Source organism: Telopea speciosissima, chromosome 11 (assembly GCF_018873765.1).
Source record: "Telopea speciosissima isolate NSW1024214 ecotype Mountain lineage chromosome 11, Tspe_v1, whole genome shotgun sequence".
Taxonomy (NCBI): Eukaryota; Viridiplantae; Streptophyta; class Magnoliopsida; order Proteales; family Proteaceae; genus Telopea; species Telopea speciosissima.
In genome coordinates this window covers 55,149,795-55,167,347 of record NC_057926.1, presented here as the reverse complement: position 1 = coordinate 55,167,347, position 17,553 = coordinate 55,149,795, and the positions used below count along the sequence as shown (strand labels likewise).

At 42.9% G+C, this 17,553-nt stretch overlaps 1 protein-coding gene across 1 annotated transcript; it reads left to right on the top strand.

The window, feature by feature from the left end:
• Positions 1 to 1,202: 1,202 nt before the first annotated feature.
• LOC122646777 (probable leucine-rich repeat receptor-like protein kinase At1g68400) lies at positions 1,203 to 3,836 on the top strand. Its single transcript, XM_043840376.1, has 3 exons — positions 1,203 to 1,246; positions 1,369 to 2,710; positions 3,081 to 3,836. The coding sequence occupies exons 2-3, from the start codon at positions 1,384 to 1,386 to the stop codon at positions 3,740 to 3,742; spliced, it is 1,989 nt and encodes a 662-aa protein (XP_043696311.1). The 5' UTR covers positions 1,203 to 1,246; positions 1,369 to 1,383; the 3' UTR covers positions 3,743 to 3,836.
• The last annotated feature ends 13,717 nt before the right edge of the window (positions 3,837 to 17,553 follow it).

The following is a 17,553-nucleotide window of genomic DNA, read 5'->3' as shown; positions in this document are numbered from 1 at the left end:
AAAAAATGTTCCATATATATTTAGGGTTCTACTTATTGATACCTTAAAAAAAAAAATATCTTATTGGTACCTGGGACTCCCTGGAGGCTGGGACATGATTTGAGGAATGGATATTGGATCGATCAATTCATATCAATATCAGACTAATACCGATTTCTGGTTAAACCATCAATATGGACAAAGGGAAAAATATGAAAAAAATATGATTTAAAAAAAAAATATACACATATATATATATATGTCCGATTCAAATCAATGCGGGTCGATCTAAATCAATAGTAGATAAATATTGGCAGAAATCAATTCCAATCTCACTATCGATTACTAAAATCTTGATCTAGAAAACATTTCTTGGCGTGGCGATGGTTGAGTGTAGTAGAGTGTTGGCCTCTAAAGAGAGATTACATGTTCGATTATCCCCCATTAGAAGTATACATCATGCTACAATATAGCTTCTGCGTTAACCTCTTCACATAAAATGACTTCGTTACCTTTTGATATAATATACCATTTTGATACACTGCATTCTATATGCCGATTGCCCAAAGAACCTCATTTTTACAATTTCACCAAAACATGAGTGTATTCTATATGCCGATTGCCCAAAAAACCTCAATTTTACATTTTCACCAAAACATAAGTGTGTCGTTGTCTTTTCAACCAAAAATGACCCCTTGATCAATATTTCGGTGGATTTTATCCTTTCAAGTGTGGCCCGTAAATCACTACACCTAATAATCCAATAATAAAAATATGGGCAGTAACGTTTTTTTCTACTTCTCAAATGTTGAATGGACGATTGGATTATCAAGTTGAGAGGATACAAATCGTCACTCAGCAGATTCCACGCTCTTTTCATCATCCACACATAAATCCATAAAAAAAATAAAAATCCTCACATAAATCATAAATGACACGCACGAAAATTCCCTTCAAAGAAAAACGCTCCCACGGTGGGAGAGCCCAATTAGACAGTATGGCCGTTTTGGTGGAAATGGGATCCATTATTATTATTCCAATCAAGCTATAGCGCGCGCGCATCCAAGATCCACCACGAGTATTGTTCCTATAAAATAAAGGAGCACAGATTTTGTATTCTTAATTGCTTACCAAATTTTTTTTTTTTTTGGGTATGCTTCTTAAATTGCATTTCTGCCCTCTATCTATCAACTCCCCTAGCTCCAAGGTTGTCTTTTTATCCTTTTTCTTTTTGTTTCCTCCTTCCATCGGTTAGGTCACTCTCTGGGTAGGTTTTCTAATGTAGTACTGTGTCTCACACCTCTCAACGGGTCTAAAAGTCTGAACTGCTCCAAAAACCCTTCCAGTTCCATATTATTTTCTTGTCTTCTTTCTCTCTCTCCCTTGCAGGTTTGCAGTGCATCAATGGCGAAACCTATACACAGATATCTGCATTTCATCGTCTTGCTTTCTCTTCTTCATTTCATCCTCTCACAGCCATCTTTAAATCCGGATTTCAAGATCTTACTAGCGTTCAAAAACGCTTCAGATACTACTAACAAGCTCAGTAGCTGGAACGAAACCGTCGACCTGTGCACTTGGTACGGCGTTTCATGCAATCGTGGCCGCGTTTATCGCCTCGTTCTGGAAGGACTAGAACTCCGTGGCGGTTTTGAACCGTTAGCCTCTTTGAATCAGCTTCGCGTTCTAAGTCTCAAGCAAAACCGTCTCTCTGGTACCATTCCCGACCTGTCTAACCTCTCTGCACTCAAGCTTCTTTTCCTCTCTTACAACCAGTTTTCTGGCGAGTTTCCGTCGTCCATACCATCTCTTACCCGGCTTTACCGTCTCGACCTGTCTTACAACAACATCTCCGGTCAGATTCCGGTCACAGTCAACCATCTCACTCACCTTCTCACTCTACGCCTCGAAGGAAACCAGTTTTCTGGCCCGATTACAGGTTTGAATCTCCCTAATCTGCAGGACTTCAATGTTTCCAGTAATCAACTCACAGGAGCCGTACCGACGTCCCTCTCCAGTTTCCCCCAAACGGCTTTCGTTAACAACCCGGTTTTGTGCGGTTCACCATTGCCGAGCTGTAAGAGCACAGCACCGGATGGGGCCGTGGCGTCTCCAGTAAGTCCAGTTAAAGGAAGTCCTGCGGTTATCTCATCGTCTCCAGCGGTTTCTGGCGCCAACGCACAGGGAAATGGTCACCGTAGTGGAGCCAGGAAGATGAGTATGCTCGCCGTGATAGCTATCATAGTCGGCGATCTTTTGGTGCTCTGCTTGGTTTCGCTCCTCTTGTACTGCTATTTCTTGAGGAGTTACGTAGCAAAAATCCGGGACGGCAGAGGCTCTCGATTACTCGAGAGTGAAAAGGTCGTTTACTCGGCAGGTCCGTACCCACCTCAAGCAGGTAACGATAGAGGAAAAATGGTTTTCTTCGAGGAAGGGGGATCGAAGCGTTTCGAGTTGGAGGATTTGCTTAGAGCTTCTGCAGAAATGCTGGGGAAAGGTGGGTTTGGGACGGCGTATAAGGCTATTCTCGACGATGGAAACGTCGTCGCCGTTAAACGGCTTAAAGAAGTTCAGGTTGGAGGGAAGCGTGAGTTCGAACAGCATATGGAACTGTTGGGCCGGTTACGGCACCCTAACGTCGTTAGTCTCAAGGCTTACTACTACGCTAGAGATGAGAAGTTGCTGGTCTACGCCTACATGCCTAATGGAAGCCTCTTCTGGCTCCTCCACGGTACGTCCAATATCCCACTTCTCTCTGAGCTCCGGAGGGATTTACCGTCATATCGGCTTCAGTGAACTCCTCGTCGAAATGACGAAAGTGACCCCTTTTTTTTTTTATATTAACTTAATTTTTTTTTTTCATTAATTAATATTTTTGTTCTTAGCTGGAAGGATAACCGAAACCCGGGAAAGTCCAAGTCCACGAGCCACTCGACGTGGGTGGGCCTTAGGCTCCTAGACTCTCTAATCCGTCCTAGAAATTAATAAACAAAACAAAAATGCATTAATTATGGATTAATTGGATTTTTTTGGTTTGGACTTTGGATTTGCCAACTGCACACTTACCAATTCCCAGTCTGACTAAACTATAACGTGGCCAGGTAACCGAGGACCGGGTCGAACTCCGCTAGACTGGACGACGAGGTTGAAGATCGCAGCTGGAGCGGCTCGTGGAGTCGCCTATATCCACCACTATTACCGGTCACCGAGACTGGCTCACGGGAATATCAGATCCACCAATGTACTCCTTGATAATACCGGAAATGCCCGGGTCTGTGATTACGGTCTCTCTGTCTTTGCTTCTCCAAATAGTTTACCCAGATCGACAGGCTATCGTGCGCCGGAGGTGACGGATGGCCGTAGATACTCACAGAAGGCGGATGTGTACGCCTTCGGTGTATTGCTACTGGAGTTGCTGACGGGGAAATGCCCTTTTGTGATGGAGGGTGGTGCGCCTGGGGGTGGTTACGGTGGGGTTGTTGATCTGCCAAGGTGGGTCCAGTCGGTGGTGAGGGAGGAATGGACGGCGGAGGTTTTCGATCTGGAATTGATGAGGTACAAGGATATTGAGGAGGAGATGGTTGGGTTACTCCAGATCGCCATGGCATGCACGTCTCCCTCACCGGATCAACGGCCCAAGATAGGTTACGTTGTGAAGATGATTGAGGAGATCAGAGGAGTAGAGATGACACCGTCGCACGAGTCTGACTCGGTTTCTGACTCGCCTAACGTGTCAGATGACACAGGAGGGGTGAGTCACTGATCATCGATGAGAGAGTATGGGATTAGGGATGATGATATTGTATATAGTTATCTCCCACTTCCCAAATAATCGATAATTTTTGCTTGCTATTCTTGAAATTATTATTATTGGTTTTCTTTTTTTTTTTTTTTCAGTTGGGGATGGTTATGGTGTCAATTGTTCTTCCTAGAAGCTTACAAATGAAAATATCAGGGTAAAATTGGATTTTGGGTGAATGTTGCTTGTTTGTTCTCTCTTCCTAAGTTGATTCGCCCATTTATCTGTCGTTCTATCTGATTTGGGGGGGGGTGGGGTGTGCTTAATTAGCAGGAGTGTCCAAAGTTTGGCCTCCATGCGTTACCTGAATCTACCGGTTGAAGTTTGAGATTGGTCCAAGAGATTACTAAACATGTCGGGTTCAAGCACCGAATCTGATTAACCCGTTGAAGTCCCCATTTAGTTAGGGATGTAAATGGATAACCGAAATCCGAATCCGAATTCGCATCCGTATTCGTTTAGGGGCATCCGTATTCGTTTAGAGATATCCGGAAAAAAATCCGAATACTCCGATTAAAATCCGTCCGAAAAAAAATCCGAATACTTAATAATAAAAAATTAAGTAAATAATGATTTTTAGGGTTTTTGAAGATTAAACAAGTTCTAGAATATGATGAAAAGAGAATCATGATCTAAGAGATATGGATTAAGAGAGAATTGTATCCGCTAGGGGGAGGAAGGTCCGGGTTACACAAGGCAGATATGTAAACGGATGGTCGAAAATCCGAATCCGAATCCGCATCCGAATCCGTTTAGAGGTATCCGTATTCGGCCAGGGAATATCCGGCTCCGATCACATCCGATCCATATCCGATCCGAATCCGATCCGTTTACATCCCTACATTTAGTAACTTGTTTATGGCCCGTTTTAAGGACATTTTTTAACCACCTGATTAATCGAATAACTCGTTTAGAATCCACCTATAGTCTGATTATTATAGATCAGTAATTAACAGATAATAGCAATGTGTCCAAGCCCTGGCTGATATACCTGGGTGGAAATGGTGCCCTGGCCTACGAGGCTAGATACCTGGGTGGAAATCCTGGGTGGAAATGGTGTGGGGACTTTAAATTGCCAATATTGATTGGCAGGGTTTAAAAATCAGGAATAAAGTTTCAGATCTGTCCCAATTAGGGGTTAAATGGTAATTGAATAGATTGGTCCTAAAATCGATATATTCCGGGCATCAAAGATTTTTCATAAAGAATTAGAATCGGTTGGCTTCGGCCGATTCCAATCTCCTCCTTTCACCCCTAGGAAGGAAAAAATAATCTGTCCTGTATATGAGTTGTGTGTCAAATTACTTGAGTGATCCGATTCCTCACTGCTGACTTCTCAAAGAGAATCAACTGTCGGTTCTGTAGCATCGGGGCTCCGTTTTATTTGCTTCTATCAAAAGTTCTAAGACGGAAAAGGAAAAGAAAGGATAAAGGAGGGATTGGTTCCTCTTTATGTTTTTAATCTGCTGTATCACTATCTCCTAAGAAAAGGGCAAAACTCGTCGTAGCTGCCAGCCTACAACCACTACCATCACCTTTTGACCCGTTTCCACTTTGATCATGGAGTTCCTTTTCTCTTTGTTGGGACTTGAGAAGGGACAAAGCTGCCACTAGGCCCACTACCAGTAGGCTGCTTGCTGCTGGTACTAGTGTCCACTGCCGTAAACCAGCATACAAAAAAACCCAACAAAAAAAAACATCCCCAACCAAAACAGAGAGAGAAAAGAATTGGTCTAAAATAAGAAGTTCCAAATTTAATCCTAGATTCCAGTAGGACCAAATTTTAAAATACTTAACTGAGCTTTTTTTATCCGCTTGAATGAGGAGCTGGGTCTTGTTTGGTATTCTACAGGAGTAATATTTAAAAAGTGATTTTTTTTGTTGGGTGATTCTGTCCTATTGGAACAGAGTTAAGGGAAGTAGGAAGTGATTCCAAGTTAGAAAAGAAACAGAATCGCGTCTAGAAGACGCTTTATAAGAAACACTTCTTATACAAACAATATTGGTCAACCTCATCGGAAACAGATAAACATTGTTGTAACTGGTGTTTTTCCATCTAATTATTATGATAACGTCTATTCTCTGCCTTACCCTTTTCATTCTTGATTCCATTATGATATCTAGGGCCAATCTCCCTGTAATCTAACTTTTTTTCTTCGTTAAATAAACAGGAACATAAAACAAGTCCTGTGATGATTAGCCTATCGGGGAAGGCCAGGATTGGCTGGACTCACCGAGGGATATGATTGGGGAAAAAGTTTTATGTGTGCAAACAAATAAAACAAGTCATGTGTGAACCAAACACTCAAACACAAAGACCCCTCAAAATCTTGCCTGGGGTAAGCATATGGACTTACTACATTCATTTATTTTTAGAGGGAGAGGGTTCCCACAACACCAATGGTCATGCAAAGAATAATATCATCTATATGAGGCCATCATTACATCTGAAATGTATTTTTTTTTTTTTTTTTTGGGTTCGATTATAATATCTAAAATGTATTTCACTAGATACAACTAAATGATCAACAATAGGACTCAAAAGATCGGTTTTAGTTGAGCCAAGGACAATATAATCCAGATCTTTCTTAGTTTTAGCATTTTTTAAGAATTTGGACTTGTTAAACAATGACTTACTTAATTGATCTTATTTCTCGCTTCCAAACTTTGATTGATTTGATTCTTATTTTTTCGACGTAAAGGTGACTTGAAGGACTACATTTCTCATGATATCACCTTCAATTCAAGGTCAATGCATGGACCTTGAAAATTGAACTACAAATTGATGCATCTACTGAAAAGAGTTTTTAAAGCGATGACGACTCCCAACTCCAACTAAACATGCATCGCTGCATAAGTGTGTTGGTTGTGTTGACAACAATGAGCAACACCATAGCCAAACCACATTGCTCAACTTTGGACATTATGGTGTATGAATTGGGAATTGATATTGGAAGATAATAGATGACATGTCTTGGAGCGTACAATGGGTTGTGAAATATATATTGATTAATTTTGGATGGTATAGTTGTTTTGAACATTAGAAGCATGCATTTCAAATTAAAATTCCTCAATTTATGTGATAATAGTGCGGTTTTTTCGTTTCGTTTTTTTGAAATATAAACGTTTAAAATACATACTATCCGTTTTTCGTTTTTTACCATTCTCTGTTTTTTTGACCTTCCGTTTGCAATTTTTTACCGCTTAAAACCATAGTACCATTGAACTCCATTTTTTTGCCGTTCCCGTTTTTGCTAACTGTAAGGAAACTTTGTTGATCCCGACCAATCCAATAATCTGATGGATCATAGAACAAGTTATTTGACTTTAAATCTGATAAAGATTCGAATTTTTCATTTATGATTTAGGGAAAAGGCTGGGCATGTCGCCAGGTGCCGTACATGTGTCATCCTCTCTCCTCCCTTTTTGGAAAAGGCGCCCTTGTTCTCGTATGATGAATCCTGTGATTGATGTATACCGTTAGCTTACCGAAAGCTGGGAACATGCCAACCCTCTCCCATGATTTTAACATTATTTTTCTTTTTCTTATAATATGTACTTTAGACTGAAAAAATGGGAGAGTAAATATTGAATTTCTACTATGGCTAAAATATGAGAGAGGGTTGGACATACCGCCGGTTTGCTGCAAACTAAGCGCGTGACACAGGCTTGATATGGCACAGGGGACTACCAAGGTTTGAATGGATATATATGAGAGGGTATGGTATTACACGGGGTGATTAAGTAACTGAGTTTGGATAAGAAATTTAACGTGTAGTCTATCTAGACTGGATATAATATACTTTCGGGTGGAAATTGTCAGCCCCAATTTATCCACAATGTCGCGATAGCCAGGGAAAATTCCCTATCCCCGATTACAACATCATCACCAAAAATAGCATAATTGCGAAATTGGATACCAGGTTTCACCGTTTTTCTGCCGCTAACCACGCACAACAAAATGGTGGGACAAAGTGAATAAAGGCCAAGAGGGATACAACCCTAAAGGTTGCTGATACATCCAAGATTCACCGGACCAATCAGCGGCCGCCAAGTGTCACAGGGCGACCCGCTCCAGAACCAAGGAGAACGAACGGAGGGTCCCACCCGGGCACGGCCTTACCCAGGCACGACCTGCACCCAGGTGTGGCCTCACCCAGGCGCGGCCTACACGCAGGCGTGGCCTGGATGCAGGTCACATCCAGGCGTGGCCTCACCCAGGGGCGGCCTACACCCAGGCGGGCCTGCACCCAGGCACTGCATCGTGGACGCGGACGTGATGTACACGGACACCGGGGCCACTCGTCTATGACCCAATCGTGTCACTACAGACTCATGTCACCACCAGGACTCTAGGCCACCGCTTAGAAGTCACGTCACCCAGACGGATTCAAGCACCAACGACATTATCACCACATGCGGGTATCTATCCGCCAAGGATCTTGATACCACCAGGACACTCCCTCCCGCGGGGAGATGGCCAATCAGGATAGAGCCCTATTACCTAGGGCCTCTATCCACTCAATGGCACACTCGCCATCAAACTGGGACTCTCCACACCGCCATGCACTACTATAAAAGGCAAGGTACACAATCCCATTGGGGGACATCTGAACTCATATTGAATAATCACTATTCATCTATTTGCTCAGGAGATCTAACTTTGGCATCGGAGAGCCCTAAGCCGGAACCACACCAGTTCTCTCTGTTGACCCCTTGGTCCACTTGCAGGTGACGGCACTCGCAGGACCGCTCGACGATTTCTTGACGCAATAGTTGCCCTGTCACAAAACACAAGTCCGATGATTCCATACCATTGAATTTGGATTTTTCCTGATCTCTTTGGGTTTAGGCTATACTTAGCCAAACCTGACCCCAGCCCATATACACCCCTAGTTTTTTTTTGATGAAAGTGTAATCACACAAACCACACACCAATCCAAAAAAGTTAATCGACTTTTAGGACCGTGGAATGACTGATATACACAATACACACCATACTCACACCCCTAGTTGTAACGACCATTTCCACGGGATCTAATTCATTATGAGCCTCTAATAAGGTACAATTTTATTTACTAGTTTCAGTAAGTTATAGACCAAAGTGCACAACTTTTGCTTAATTATTACAATTCAGATCGTCTACGAAGCAGTTGCCCGTAGCGGCCTGTGCAGTGCAGACTGGGCTGCGCGCTCAATGACCGCCTTACCCCCATTTGGACAAGACGTTTGGGCAGGGGTAAGACGGTCTTTGCATGCGCGGCTCAGTCTACGCCGCTCAGGCGGCTACGAGCAGCGCGTCGTAGAGGATCTGAATCGTAAATATTAGTAGGCTATTTTCCCTACAGTGGCCCAAACGGATGAGAAATTTTTTTTTGGCGAAAATGCAAAGACGGGTTCAGTTCGCATTTACTTTAATCTCGGAATCTCGAAAATGAAATGAACGTAAAACTTCAATAAAAAGTTTTCAATATAATTATTTAAATAATAATAATAATAATAATAATAATATTTAAAACCAATTCTTAAACACTTTCCAACATGCCACTGCACTCCAAAGTTTATCCAATCACAATCAATGGATTCCCACTTGATATTCTCTCTATTTGGGAAGTGGATTTTTTATTGAGCATCTTTCCTATTTACAAAAGAACATCGTGAGTTCAACACACCTATATTAGCTAGTATTGGCATTATACTTTGCTGCACCAAAATGCACAACACCCATCTACAACAATGGGGACTTCCCAGGCCTGGAGACCAGAGTAACAATGATGAGAGTGTTGTGCATGTATACAATTGACGGTATACCATGCAAGATTCCTATAATGATCTGATTTGATACACACAACATATGAATACTCACTAAGATATTTCCTAAATCTCATTGACATCTGTTGTGTCGAGTGTCGTAACCTGCAAAAGACCCTGGGTGACAAAGGAGAACCAGTGTGGTTCTGGCCTAAGACTCTCCAATGCCAAAGTTAGATCTCTCTGAGCAAACAGATGAGTGAATAGTTAAAATTCAAGATGGATCGAGGGGGTAGATTACCTCCCCTTTTATAATAGAGTGTGGCGGTGTGGAGAGTCCCAATTAATGTGAGGTGTCCTTGATAGTAGATAGAGTCCCTGGATAGTAGGGCTCACTCTTGATAGGTCGTCTTCCCTAGAGACATTGTATCATGATGGACTTGGTATCTTGGATGGATAGACTGTAGATAGATTCTGGGTATACGAGTCCGTTTTGACTACGTTGACTGGCAGGCGGTGGCCTAGAGTCCTGGAGGCAGTGTGTGTCCTGCAGTTGGTGGCAGTGGTATTCCAACCGCACCCGTTCACGTGCCCATGGGTCCGTACCCAAGGGGGTGTTTCATCCAAGGGTGTTCGCCCAAGGAGTGTTCCCCCCAAGGGGTGTTCTCCCGAGGGGACCACGCCCAAGGGAGTTCGCCCCAAGGGGTGTTCTCCCCAAGGGATGTTCGCCCAAGGGGGGCGTTGGCCTGAGGGTGGTCCATGCCTGGTCTTCTCCTATCTTTGGTATGGCTCATCTTTGGTTCTGCCACATGGCAGCCTCTGATTGGTTAGCTCTATTTTGGGTTCATCATTTGCCCCCCACTCTCTTAGAGCGTAGTGCTCAAGAGAGTATCCTTTATGCTTGTGTGCCCATCAAGGGGTTCTCCGTAAATAATTTCTTCTTCAGGGTCTTGCCTACGAATTACTTGGTGAGGGAGAGGTTGTGGGTTCAAGCCTCTCCTCTCCCAACCTTTTGTCTTTTCCTCTCTTTTTCCCTTCTTTTGGTAGATATATACTCTTGTCCTCTGCTTTCTTTTCACTTTTCCTTCTTCTCTCTCTTGCTTATTCACTTTTTGCTTTTTAAATCTCCTCCTTTGCTTTGCATTTGGCCTTCACTTTTTGTTGCCCATAAGGTGTTTGTCTTTTGGTGGCAAAGAGTGGTGTGCCATCCTTTTGCTTGTTGACCATTATCTCTTGGCTTCTTCTAGTCCTTGGGCCATGGTTGGTTTTGTGGCACATATGGCTTGGTGCTTGGCCGTTGCTTCGCGTACATGCTCATCCTTGGTTTGTGCTTAGCTTGCCTTGACCATGCTTCGTCTGGTGCCTGATCGACACACATCGGTGCTCGTCCTTGGTCGACTCCATTCACGATTCGTGGGTTGCCCATCCGACATCCCCGCCTTAGTCAGCGCCGGTCCGCATCCTCACCCATTCGCGTCCTCCCGCGGTCCTCACCCGTGGTCTTCGCTCGCTAGGGCATCCTCGCCCTTTCGCGTCGGTCCAACGATCTTCGCCCATTCACACGTCCTAGTCTCGATCCGCTCCCATTTGGGTGTCCTCGATCCACTCCCACTTGGGTGTCCTCAATCCACTCCCACTCCCACTTGGGTGTCCTCGATCCACTCCTACTGGGGTGTCCTTGATCCGCTCCCACTTAGGTGTCCTCGATCCGCTCCCATTTGGGTGTCCTTGATCCACTCCTACTTGGGTGTCCTCGATCCGCTCCCACTTGGGTGTCCTCAATCCGCTCCCACTTGTACTCGATAAGCATATATTTTTTTTTTTTGTATTATATTTTTTTTGTGTGACGGGCTATGCCTGTTGATGGTTATAGGTTGACATCCATTCGCCTGTGGTCGGTTGCTTGACTTTGGAAGGTCTTCACTCTAAGTAAGTAGCTAACCTGCTCTTGTTATATGTCCATGTCATCGTCTAGCCACTCTGACCTGGCTACAATTGTGGTTGGGTCTCCCTCTAGGGAGTCCTCTTCGAGGTTGTAAGTACCGTGGTCCTCGGGACGAGGGTTCCTCAGCCCTTATGGTATATGGCGACTTAGGGTTTTGGGAGATGTATGGTGTGTGTGTACATGGATATGGATAATATTGTCAATGTATAATATTGATAAATAGGGGATTGGGATCATGCATTAAAATATGCTAATGTAATGTGAAGTCGCCACCTAGGGTTAGCGCCTAGAACCCATTAAGTGTAGTCCTATCCATTGTGAGCGGAATCGGGCTATGTGACTCCATATGGTCCGACCAAAGGTTCAGGTAAGGGGTTAGGTTACGAGTGTGGAAAGGTGTTAGGCACCCACCTCGCCCTGCCGAAGCCGGTCTCTCTGTGTTAGAAGCTACATAAGGACGAATGTTCTCTCTCTTTTATTACGAGGATGGGGGATATTATGAACTACATTCAGATGCTATGAATTGAACTAAAGCATAATAAACTATATTACATATATGATAAATTCGGACTAAAATGATGAAATGTGAAAGGACTACATTGAATCAACAAAAATGCAGTAATTATACCTGTATGGTTGTATTCCCCTGGCTCCGGGGAGATAGATGAATAGACTGATGCCGATTCTTTCTCGGCAGAGTAACGACTCTTTCAAATGATTTGGAGAGGGGTAAACAGATAGAATAACGTCTGTAATAAAGGAGTTTTGATGGTTATCCGTGCACAGACGGGATAACAACGCCAAGGAGCAAAAGCGCTCTATACTCAGAGGGACAATCGAAGGATCTATCCGCCACAAGAAAACTTCAAGCACTCACATTCTCATGAGAGAAGGAGGAGAAATGAGGGTGAAAAGGGAGGAAAAGAGGTTAGGAACCACTTGGGGAGGGTCTCTCCACCCAAAATTCCTTGGGAAATGTGGGAGGGGACCCTCCTATTTATAGGGAGGGACCCCTTCTCTCTCCTGGCCGGATAAGTCCTCCACGGTGCCGTGGGGGACTTTTCCACGGCACCGTGGGTGACGTCAGCATGCTGATGTCACACCCCCTCATGGCATCGTGGAAATTCGGTACACATCCCCACGGTGCCGTGGGAGCGCAGTGCCATTTTTCCTTATTTTTGGGCTTAAAATGGGCCATTTTGTGTTCAGCAGGGTTCTTGGTCTTATGGGTCAGGTATCTTGGGTCTGAAAAGAGGGAGAGTGCGTCGTCCATCGTCCATGTCCCGTTGTCATCATCGCCAATTAGGGGGTGACAAAAAATCAGTGTCTACAATTTGCCCCTCTTTGGCCGAGGCCTGTGCCAATAGCCGAAGGGTAAAGACAAAAGACCCACTAATTTTGTCACCAAGAGCATGTACTACTGACGCTTTGCTCAAAGGTGGCACAGTTGCAAAAAATAGGCGGTTAATCGTGATGAAATCTTTTGATAATCCTCAAAAGAAAAACTCGAAAGAACCAAATCTTTATCTTGTGAGCATTGCTCAAACAATTTTTGAGGGTGATAAGGCACCGCTCGACCAAAGATCTAGATAAGGCACCACTCGGCTCACAAGATCGAATATGAGGGATTCCACTGGGATAGAATTTTGAGGGTGATAAGGCACCACTCAACCGAAGATCTAAATAAGGCACCACTCGGCCCGAAGATCAATTTTGAGGTTGATAAGGCACCACTCAACTGAAAATTAAACTTGGATGGTTATAAGGGGCCACTCGACCGAAACCATCAAGTTTGGAGGGTGATAAGGCACCACTCGACCGAAGATCTAGATAAGGCACCACTCGGCCCGAAGATCAAATTTTAGGGTGATAAGGCACCACTCGACCAAAAGTCAAACTTGGATGGTTATAAGGTGCCACTCGACCGAAACCATCAAGTTTGGAGGGTGATAAGGCACCACTCGACCGAAGATCTAGATAAGGCACCACTCGGCCCGAAGATCAAATTTGAGGGTGATAAGGCACCACTTGATCGAAAGTCAAACTTGGATGGTTATAAGGTGCCACTCGACCAAAACCATCAAGTTTGGAGGGTGATAAGGCACCACTCGACCGAAGCATTCAGTATTGAGGGATTTCACTGGGGATAGAATTTTAAGGGTGATAAGGCACCACTTGTCCGAAGATCTAGATAAGGCACCACTCGGCCCAAAGATCAAATTTGAGGGTGATAAGGCACCGCTCGACCTAAGATCTAGATAAAGCACCACTCGACCAGAGTTGCCAAACAGGCGGTTAACCGTGATGAAATCTTTTGATGAACCGATTGATCTTGATTGGGAGCAAGAGGACTCGAATGATCTTGATTGGGAGTAAGAGGACTCGATTGATCTTGATTGGGAGCAAGAGGAGTCGATTGATCTTGGTTGGGAGCAAGAGGACTCGATTGATCTTGATTGGGAGCAAGAGGACTCGACTGATCTTGATTGAGAGCAAGAGGACTCGATTGATCTTGATTGGGAGCAAGAGAAACCAATTGATCTTGATTGGGAGCAAGAGGACTCGATTGATCTTGAAAGCAAGAGGACTTGATTGATTGATCTTGAAAGCAGGAGGACTTGATTGATTGATCTTGAAAGCAAGAGGACTTGATTGATCGATCTTGAAAGAATTCATTTGATCTTGAAAGCAAGAGGACTTGATTGATTTTGCTTGGGAGCAAAAGGACTCGATTGATCGATCTTGAAAGAATTCATTTGATCTTGAAAGCAAGAGGGCTTGATTGATCTTGGTTGGGAGCAAGAGGACTCGATTGATCTTGATTGAGAGCAAGAGGACTCGACTGATCTTGATTGAGAGCAAGACGACTCGATTGATCTTGATTGGGAGCAAGAGGACTCGATTGATCTTGATTGGCAGCAAGAGGACTCGATTGATCTTGATTGGGAGCAAGAGGACTCAATTGATCTTGGTTGGGAGCAAGAGGACTCGATTGATCTTGATTGGGAGCAAGAGGACTCAATTGATCTTGGTTGGGAGTAAGATGACTCGATTGATCTTGATTGGGAGCAAGAGGACTCGATTGATCTTGATTGGGAGCAAGATGACTCGATTGATCTTGATTGGGAGCAAGAGGACTCGATTGATCTTGATTGGGAGCAAGAGGACTTGATTGATCTTGGTTAGGAGCAAGAGGACTCAATTGATCTTGATTGGGAGCAAGAGGACTCGATTGATCTTGATTGGGAGCAAGAGGACTCGATTGATCTTGGTTAGGAGCAAGAGGACTCGATTGATCTTGGTGCTAACATCTTGAACAAGAGTTAGTATGACTCATGATAAATGATTGGAGTTTATGTATGAGGACTTTTCCTCAACATTTAGGGTTTTTCCCCTTTCAGGGCCTTTCTTGAAAATATTTTTCTTTCAATTTTTTTTTCTTTGTTCTACAGGGTAAGACCCTCCTGATGCCGAAGAAGTATTGTGGTGTAGAGAAGGTGTTCGCATGGTATAGACATCATTCTGTCGATGATGGCACATGGAAAGCCATTCTTTAGTCAATCTAAGACAATGGTATGACGTACTTATAGCCGATCTGGCTGACCTGTGGAGTGACACACTCCAGTCATTCCGAGGGAAAGATATGATTTCAGTGAGGGACGGGTCTCATCTGAAATGCTTACTGGGGAATGAGCCATTCACGAGTTTTGACAATGGTTGGACGACAAAATTATGCGCAAGTGCAGAAGTGGTCAAGAGATCACGACGATCAGACCATTCATGAGTTCGGTAGTTGCAAGATAAAATAATGATTTGGATGATAAATTGTCCATGGGTTTAGACTAAAAAGGATCAATTTGTACATGAATACAATGGAGCCCGAAAGATTCATGGGATGATCGAACTACACGCGAGTGTAGAGAGGATCAAAAAGTTTAATGATTAATTTGTACATGAGTACAAGGAGGATCAGATAATGGATCAATCTTGTACATGCGTGCACTGAGGATCAAATGGTGGATCAATCTGTACATGAGTACAATGAGGATCAAATGATGGATCAATTTGCACACGAGAACAATAGAGACTGAAGATTCATGAGATGATCGAACTACACGCGAGTATAGTGAGGATAAAAAAAATGTTAATGATTAACTTATACACGAATCTTGTACACGAGTACAAAGAGGATCAGGATGATGGGTCAATCTGTACATGAGTATAATGGAGACCAAAGATTCACTGGATGATCGAACTACATATAGGTATAGTGAAGATAAAAAATGTTAATGATTAACTTGCACACGAGTGCAAGGAAAATCAGATAATGGATCAATCTTGTACACGAGTACAAAGAGGATCAGATAATGGATCAATCTTGTACATGAGTACAATGAGGATCAAATGATGGGTCAATTTGCACATGAGTACAATAGAGACTGAAGATTCATGAGATGATCGAACTACACGCGAGTATAGTGAGGATCGGAAAGTTGAATGATTAATTTGTACACGAGTACAAGAAGGATCATATAATGGATCAATCTTGTACGCGGATACAATGAGATCGAAGATTTATGGGATGATTGAACTATACATGCAAGTAGAATGAAGGTCAGAAAGTTCAACCATTAACTTGTACGCGAGTACGAGAAGGATCAAATGATGGATCACTCCGTACACGAGTACAACAGGGATTGAAAGGTTAATGAAATGATCAAGTTATACATAAGCATAGCAGGGTTCAATAGGGTCAAAGGTTCAATCAATTTGTACGCGAGTACAGTTGAGACTAGAAAATTCAAATGGTAATCGAACTATACACGAGTATAACATGGATCAAAAGGATCAAATTGTACGAGAGTGTGGAACCATACGTGAATCTGGTATAATCGAAAGATCAAACTAACAGTGATCCAAAAAACCAAATGCACATGAGTGCAGAAGTGGTTAAGGACTTGGTCAAACTGTACAGGGGGCCAAATCATTGGAGATCGAGTTGTACATGAATTCAACAGTGATCAGATAGTCCAACTGCACGTGAGTGTAGGAAGTACGAGGGTCCGATGGAACTAAATGATCAGAGCCCAGACTATATATGAATTCTGCCATGATCAACTAAGTAGGTTGCACGCGAGTACAACAGAAATGAAATTCAGATGGCATATGATCAAGACATTGGTCAGAAAAATGCAATCCTATGCATGTGTAGCCATGATGAAAATGGAAAAGCAATCCAAAATGTATACCATTCGATGCCAAGTAGTGCATGGGCATTATGATGATGAAAATAGGATAGCACATGAGTGTTGTCATGATCGGATTACTGGAATGCTTAAAGGAAAATGCAATCTTATGCACATGGATCCATGATGACAATGGCAAAGAAGTCTATCATTAAAACTCAGGTAGTTTGCATTATGATCCAAAATGCAACAAAAAAAAAAACAATCTTATGCAAGTAATCTTTTTTTTTTTGCATGTAAAGGGAATCACAGTCCTAGGGCAACTTATGTCATGCAAAAAGAAAAACACAACCCTATGCAAGTAATCAATACAATCAAGTGAAAAGTAATCATATACAAACATAGACACTTACCAGATATTCTCCATTTTTGTGTTGCACAACATTTGTCCTTCACAAAAGCTTAGTGCAGAATTATACGTTACCAAAATCCTTGATAGAGAAATCTGAGATTCACTCAAACATTTTTTTTTATTATATTTTTTTATTTTTTATTTTATTTTTATTTTTTTATTATTATTATTTTTTTAAGAAACAACTTCATTTGTGAGAGAAATTTATTTTGAAAATTTATGGTTATTCACATTCTGACCCAATAATGCATAATTCCACATAGGCATATTATTCACATCCCCGTTACATGCATAGGCTCGACGAGCAACGATTGGCCAACATCGAACTGGTGTTGAATGAACTTTTGACAAAGCAAGTCAAAGGGTAGATTGAGGGAAACGTGTACGAACAAGATGGGTGGATAGGTCACTCTTTCCTTCCTTTATGGAGAGTCATGACATTTTATCCCAGGCAGTATCATCCTTCTCTGCTTGTACGGTC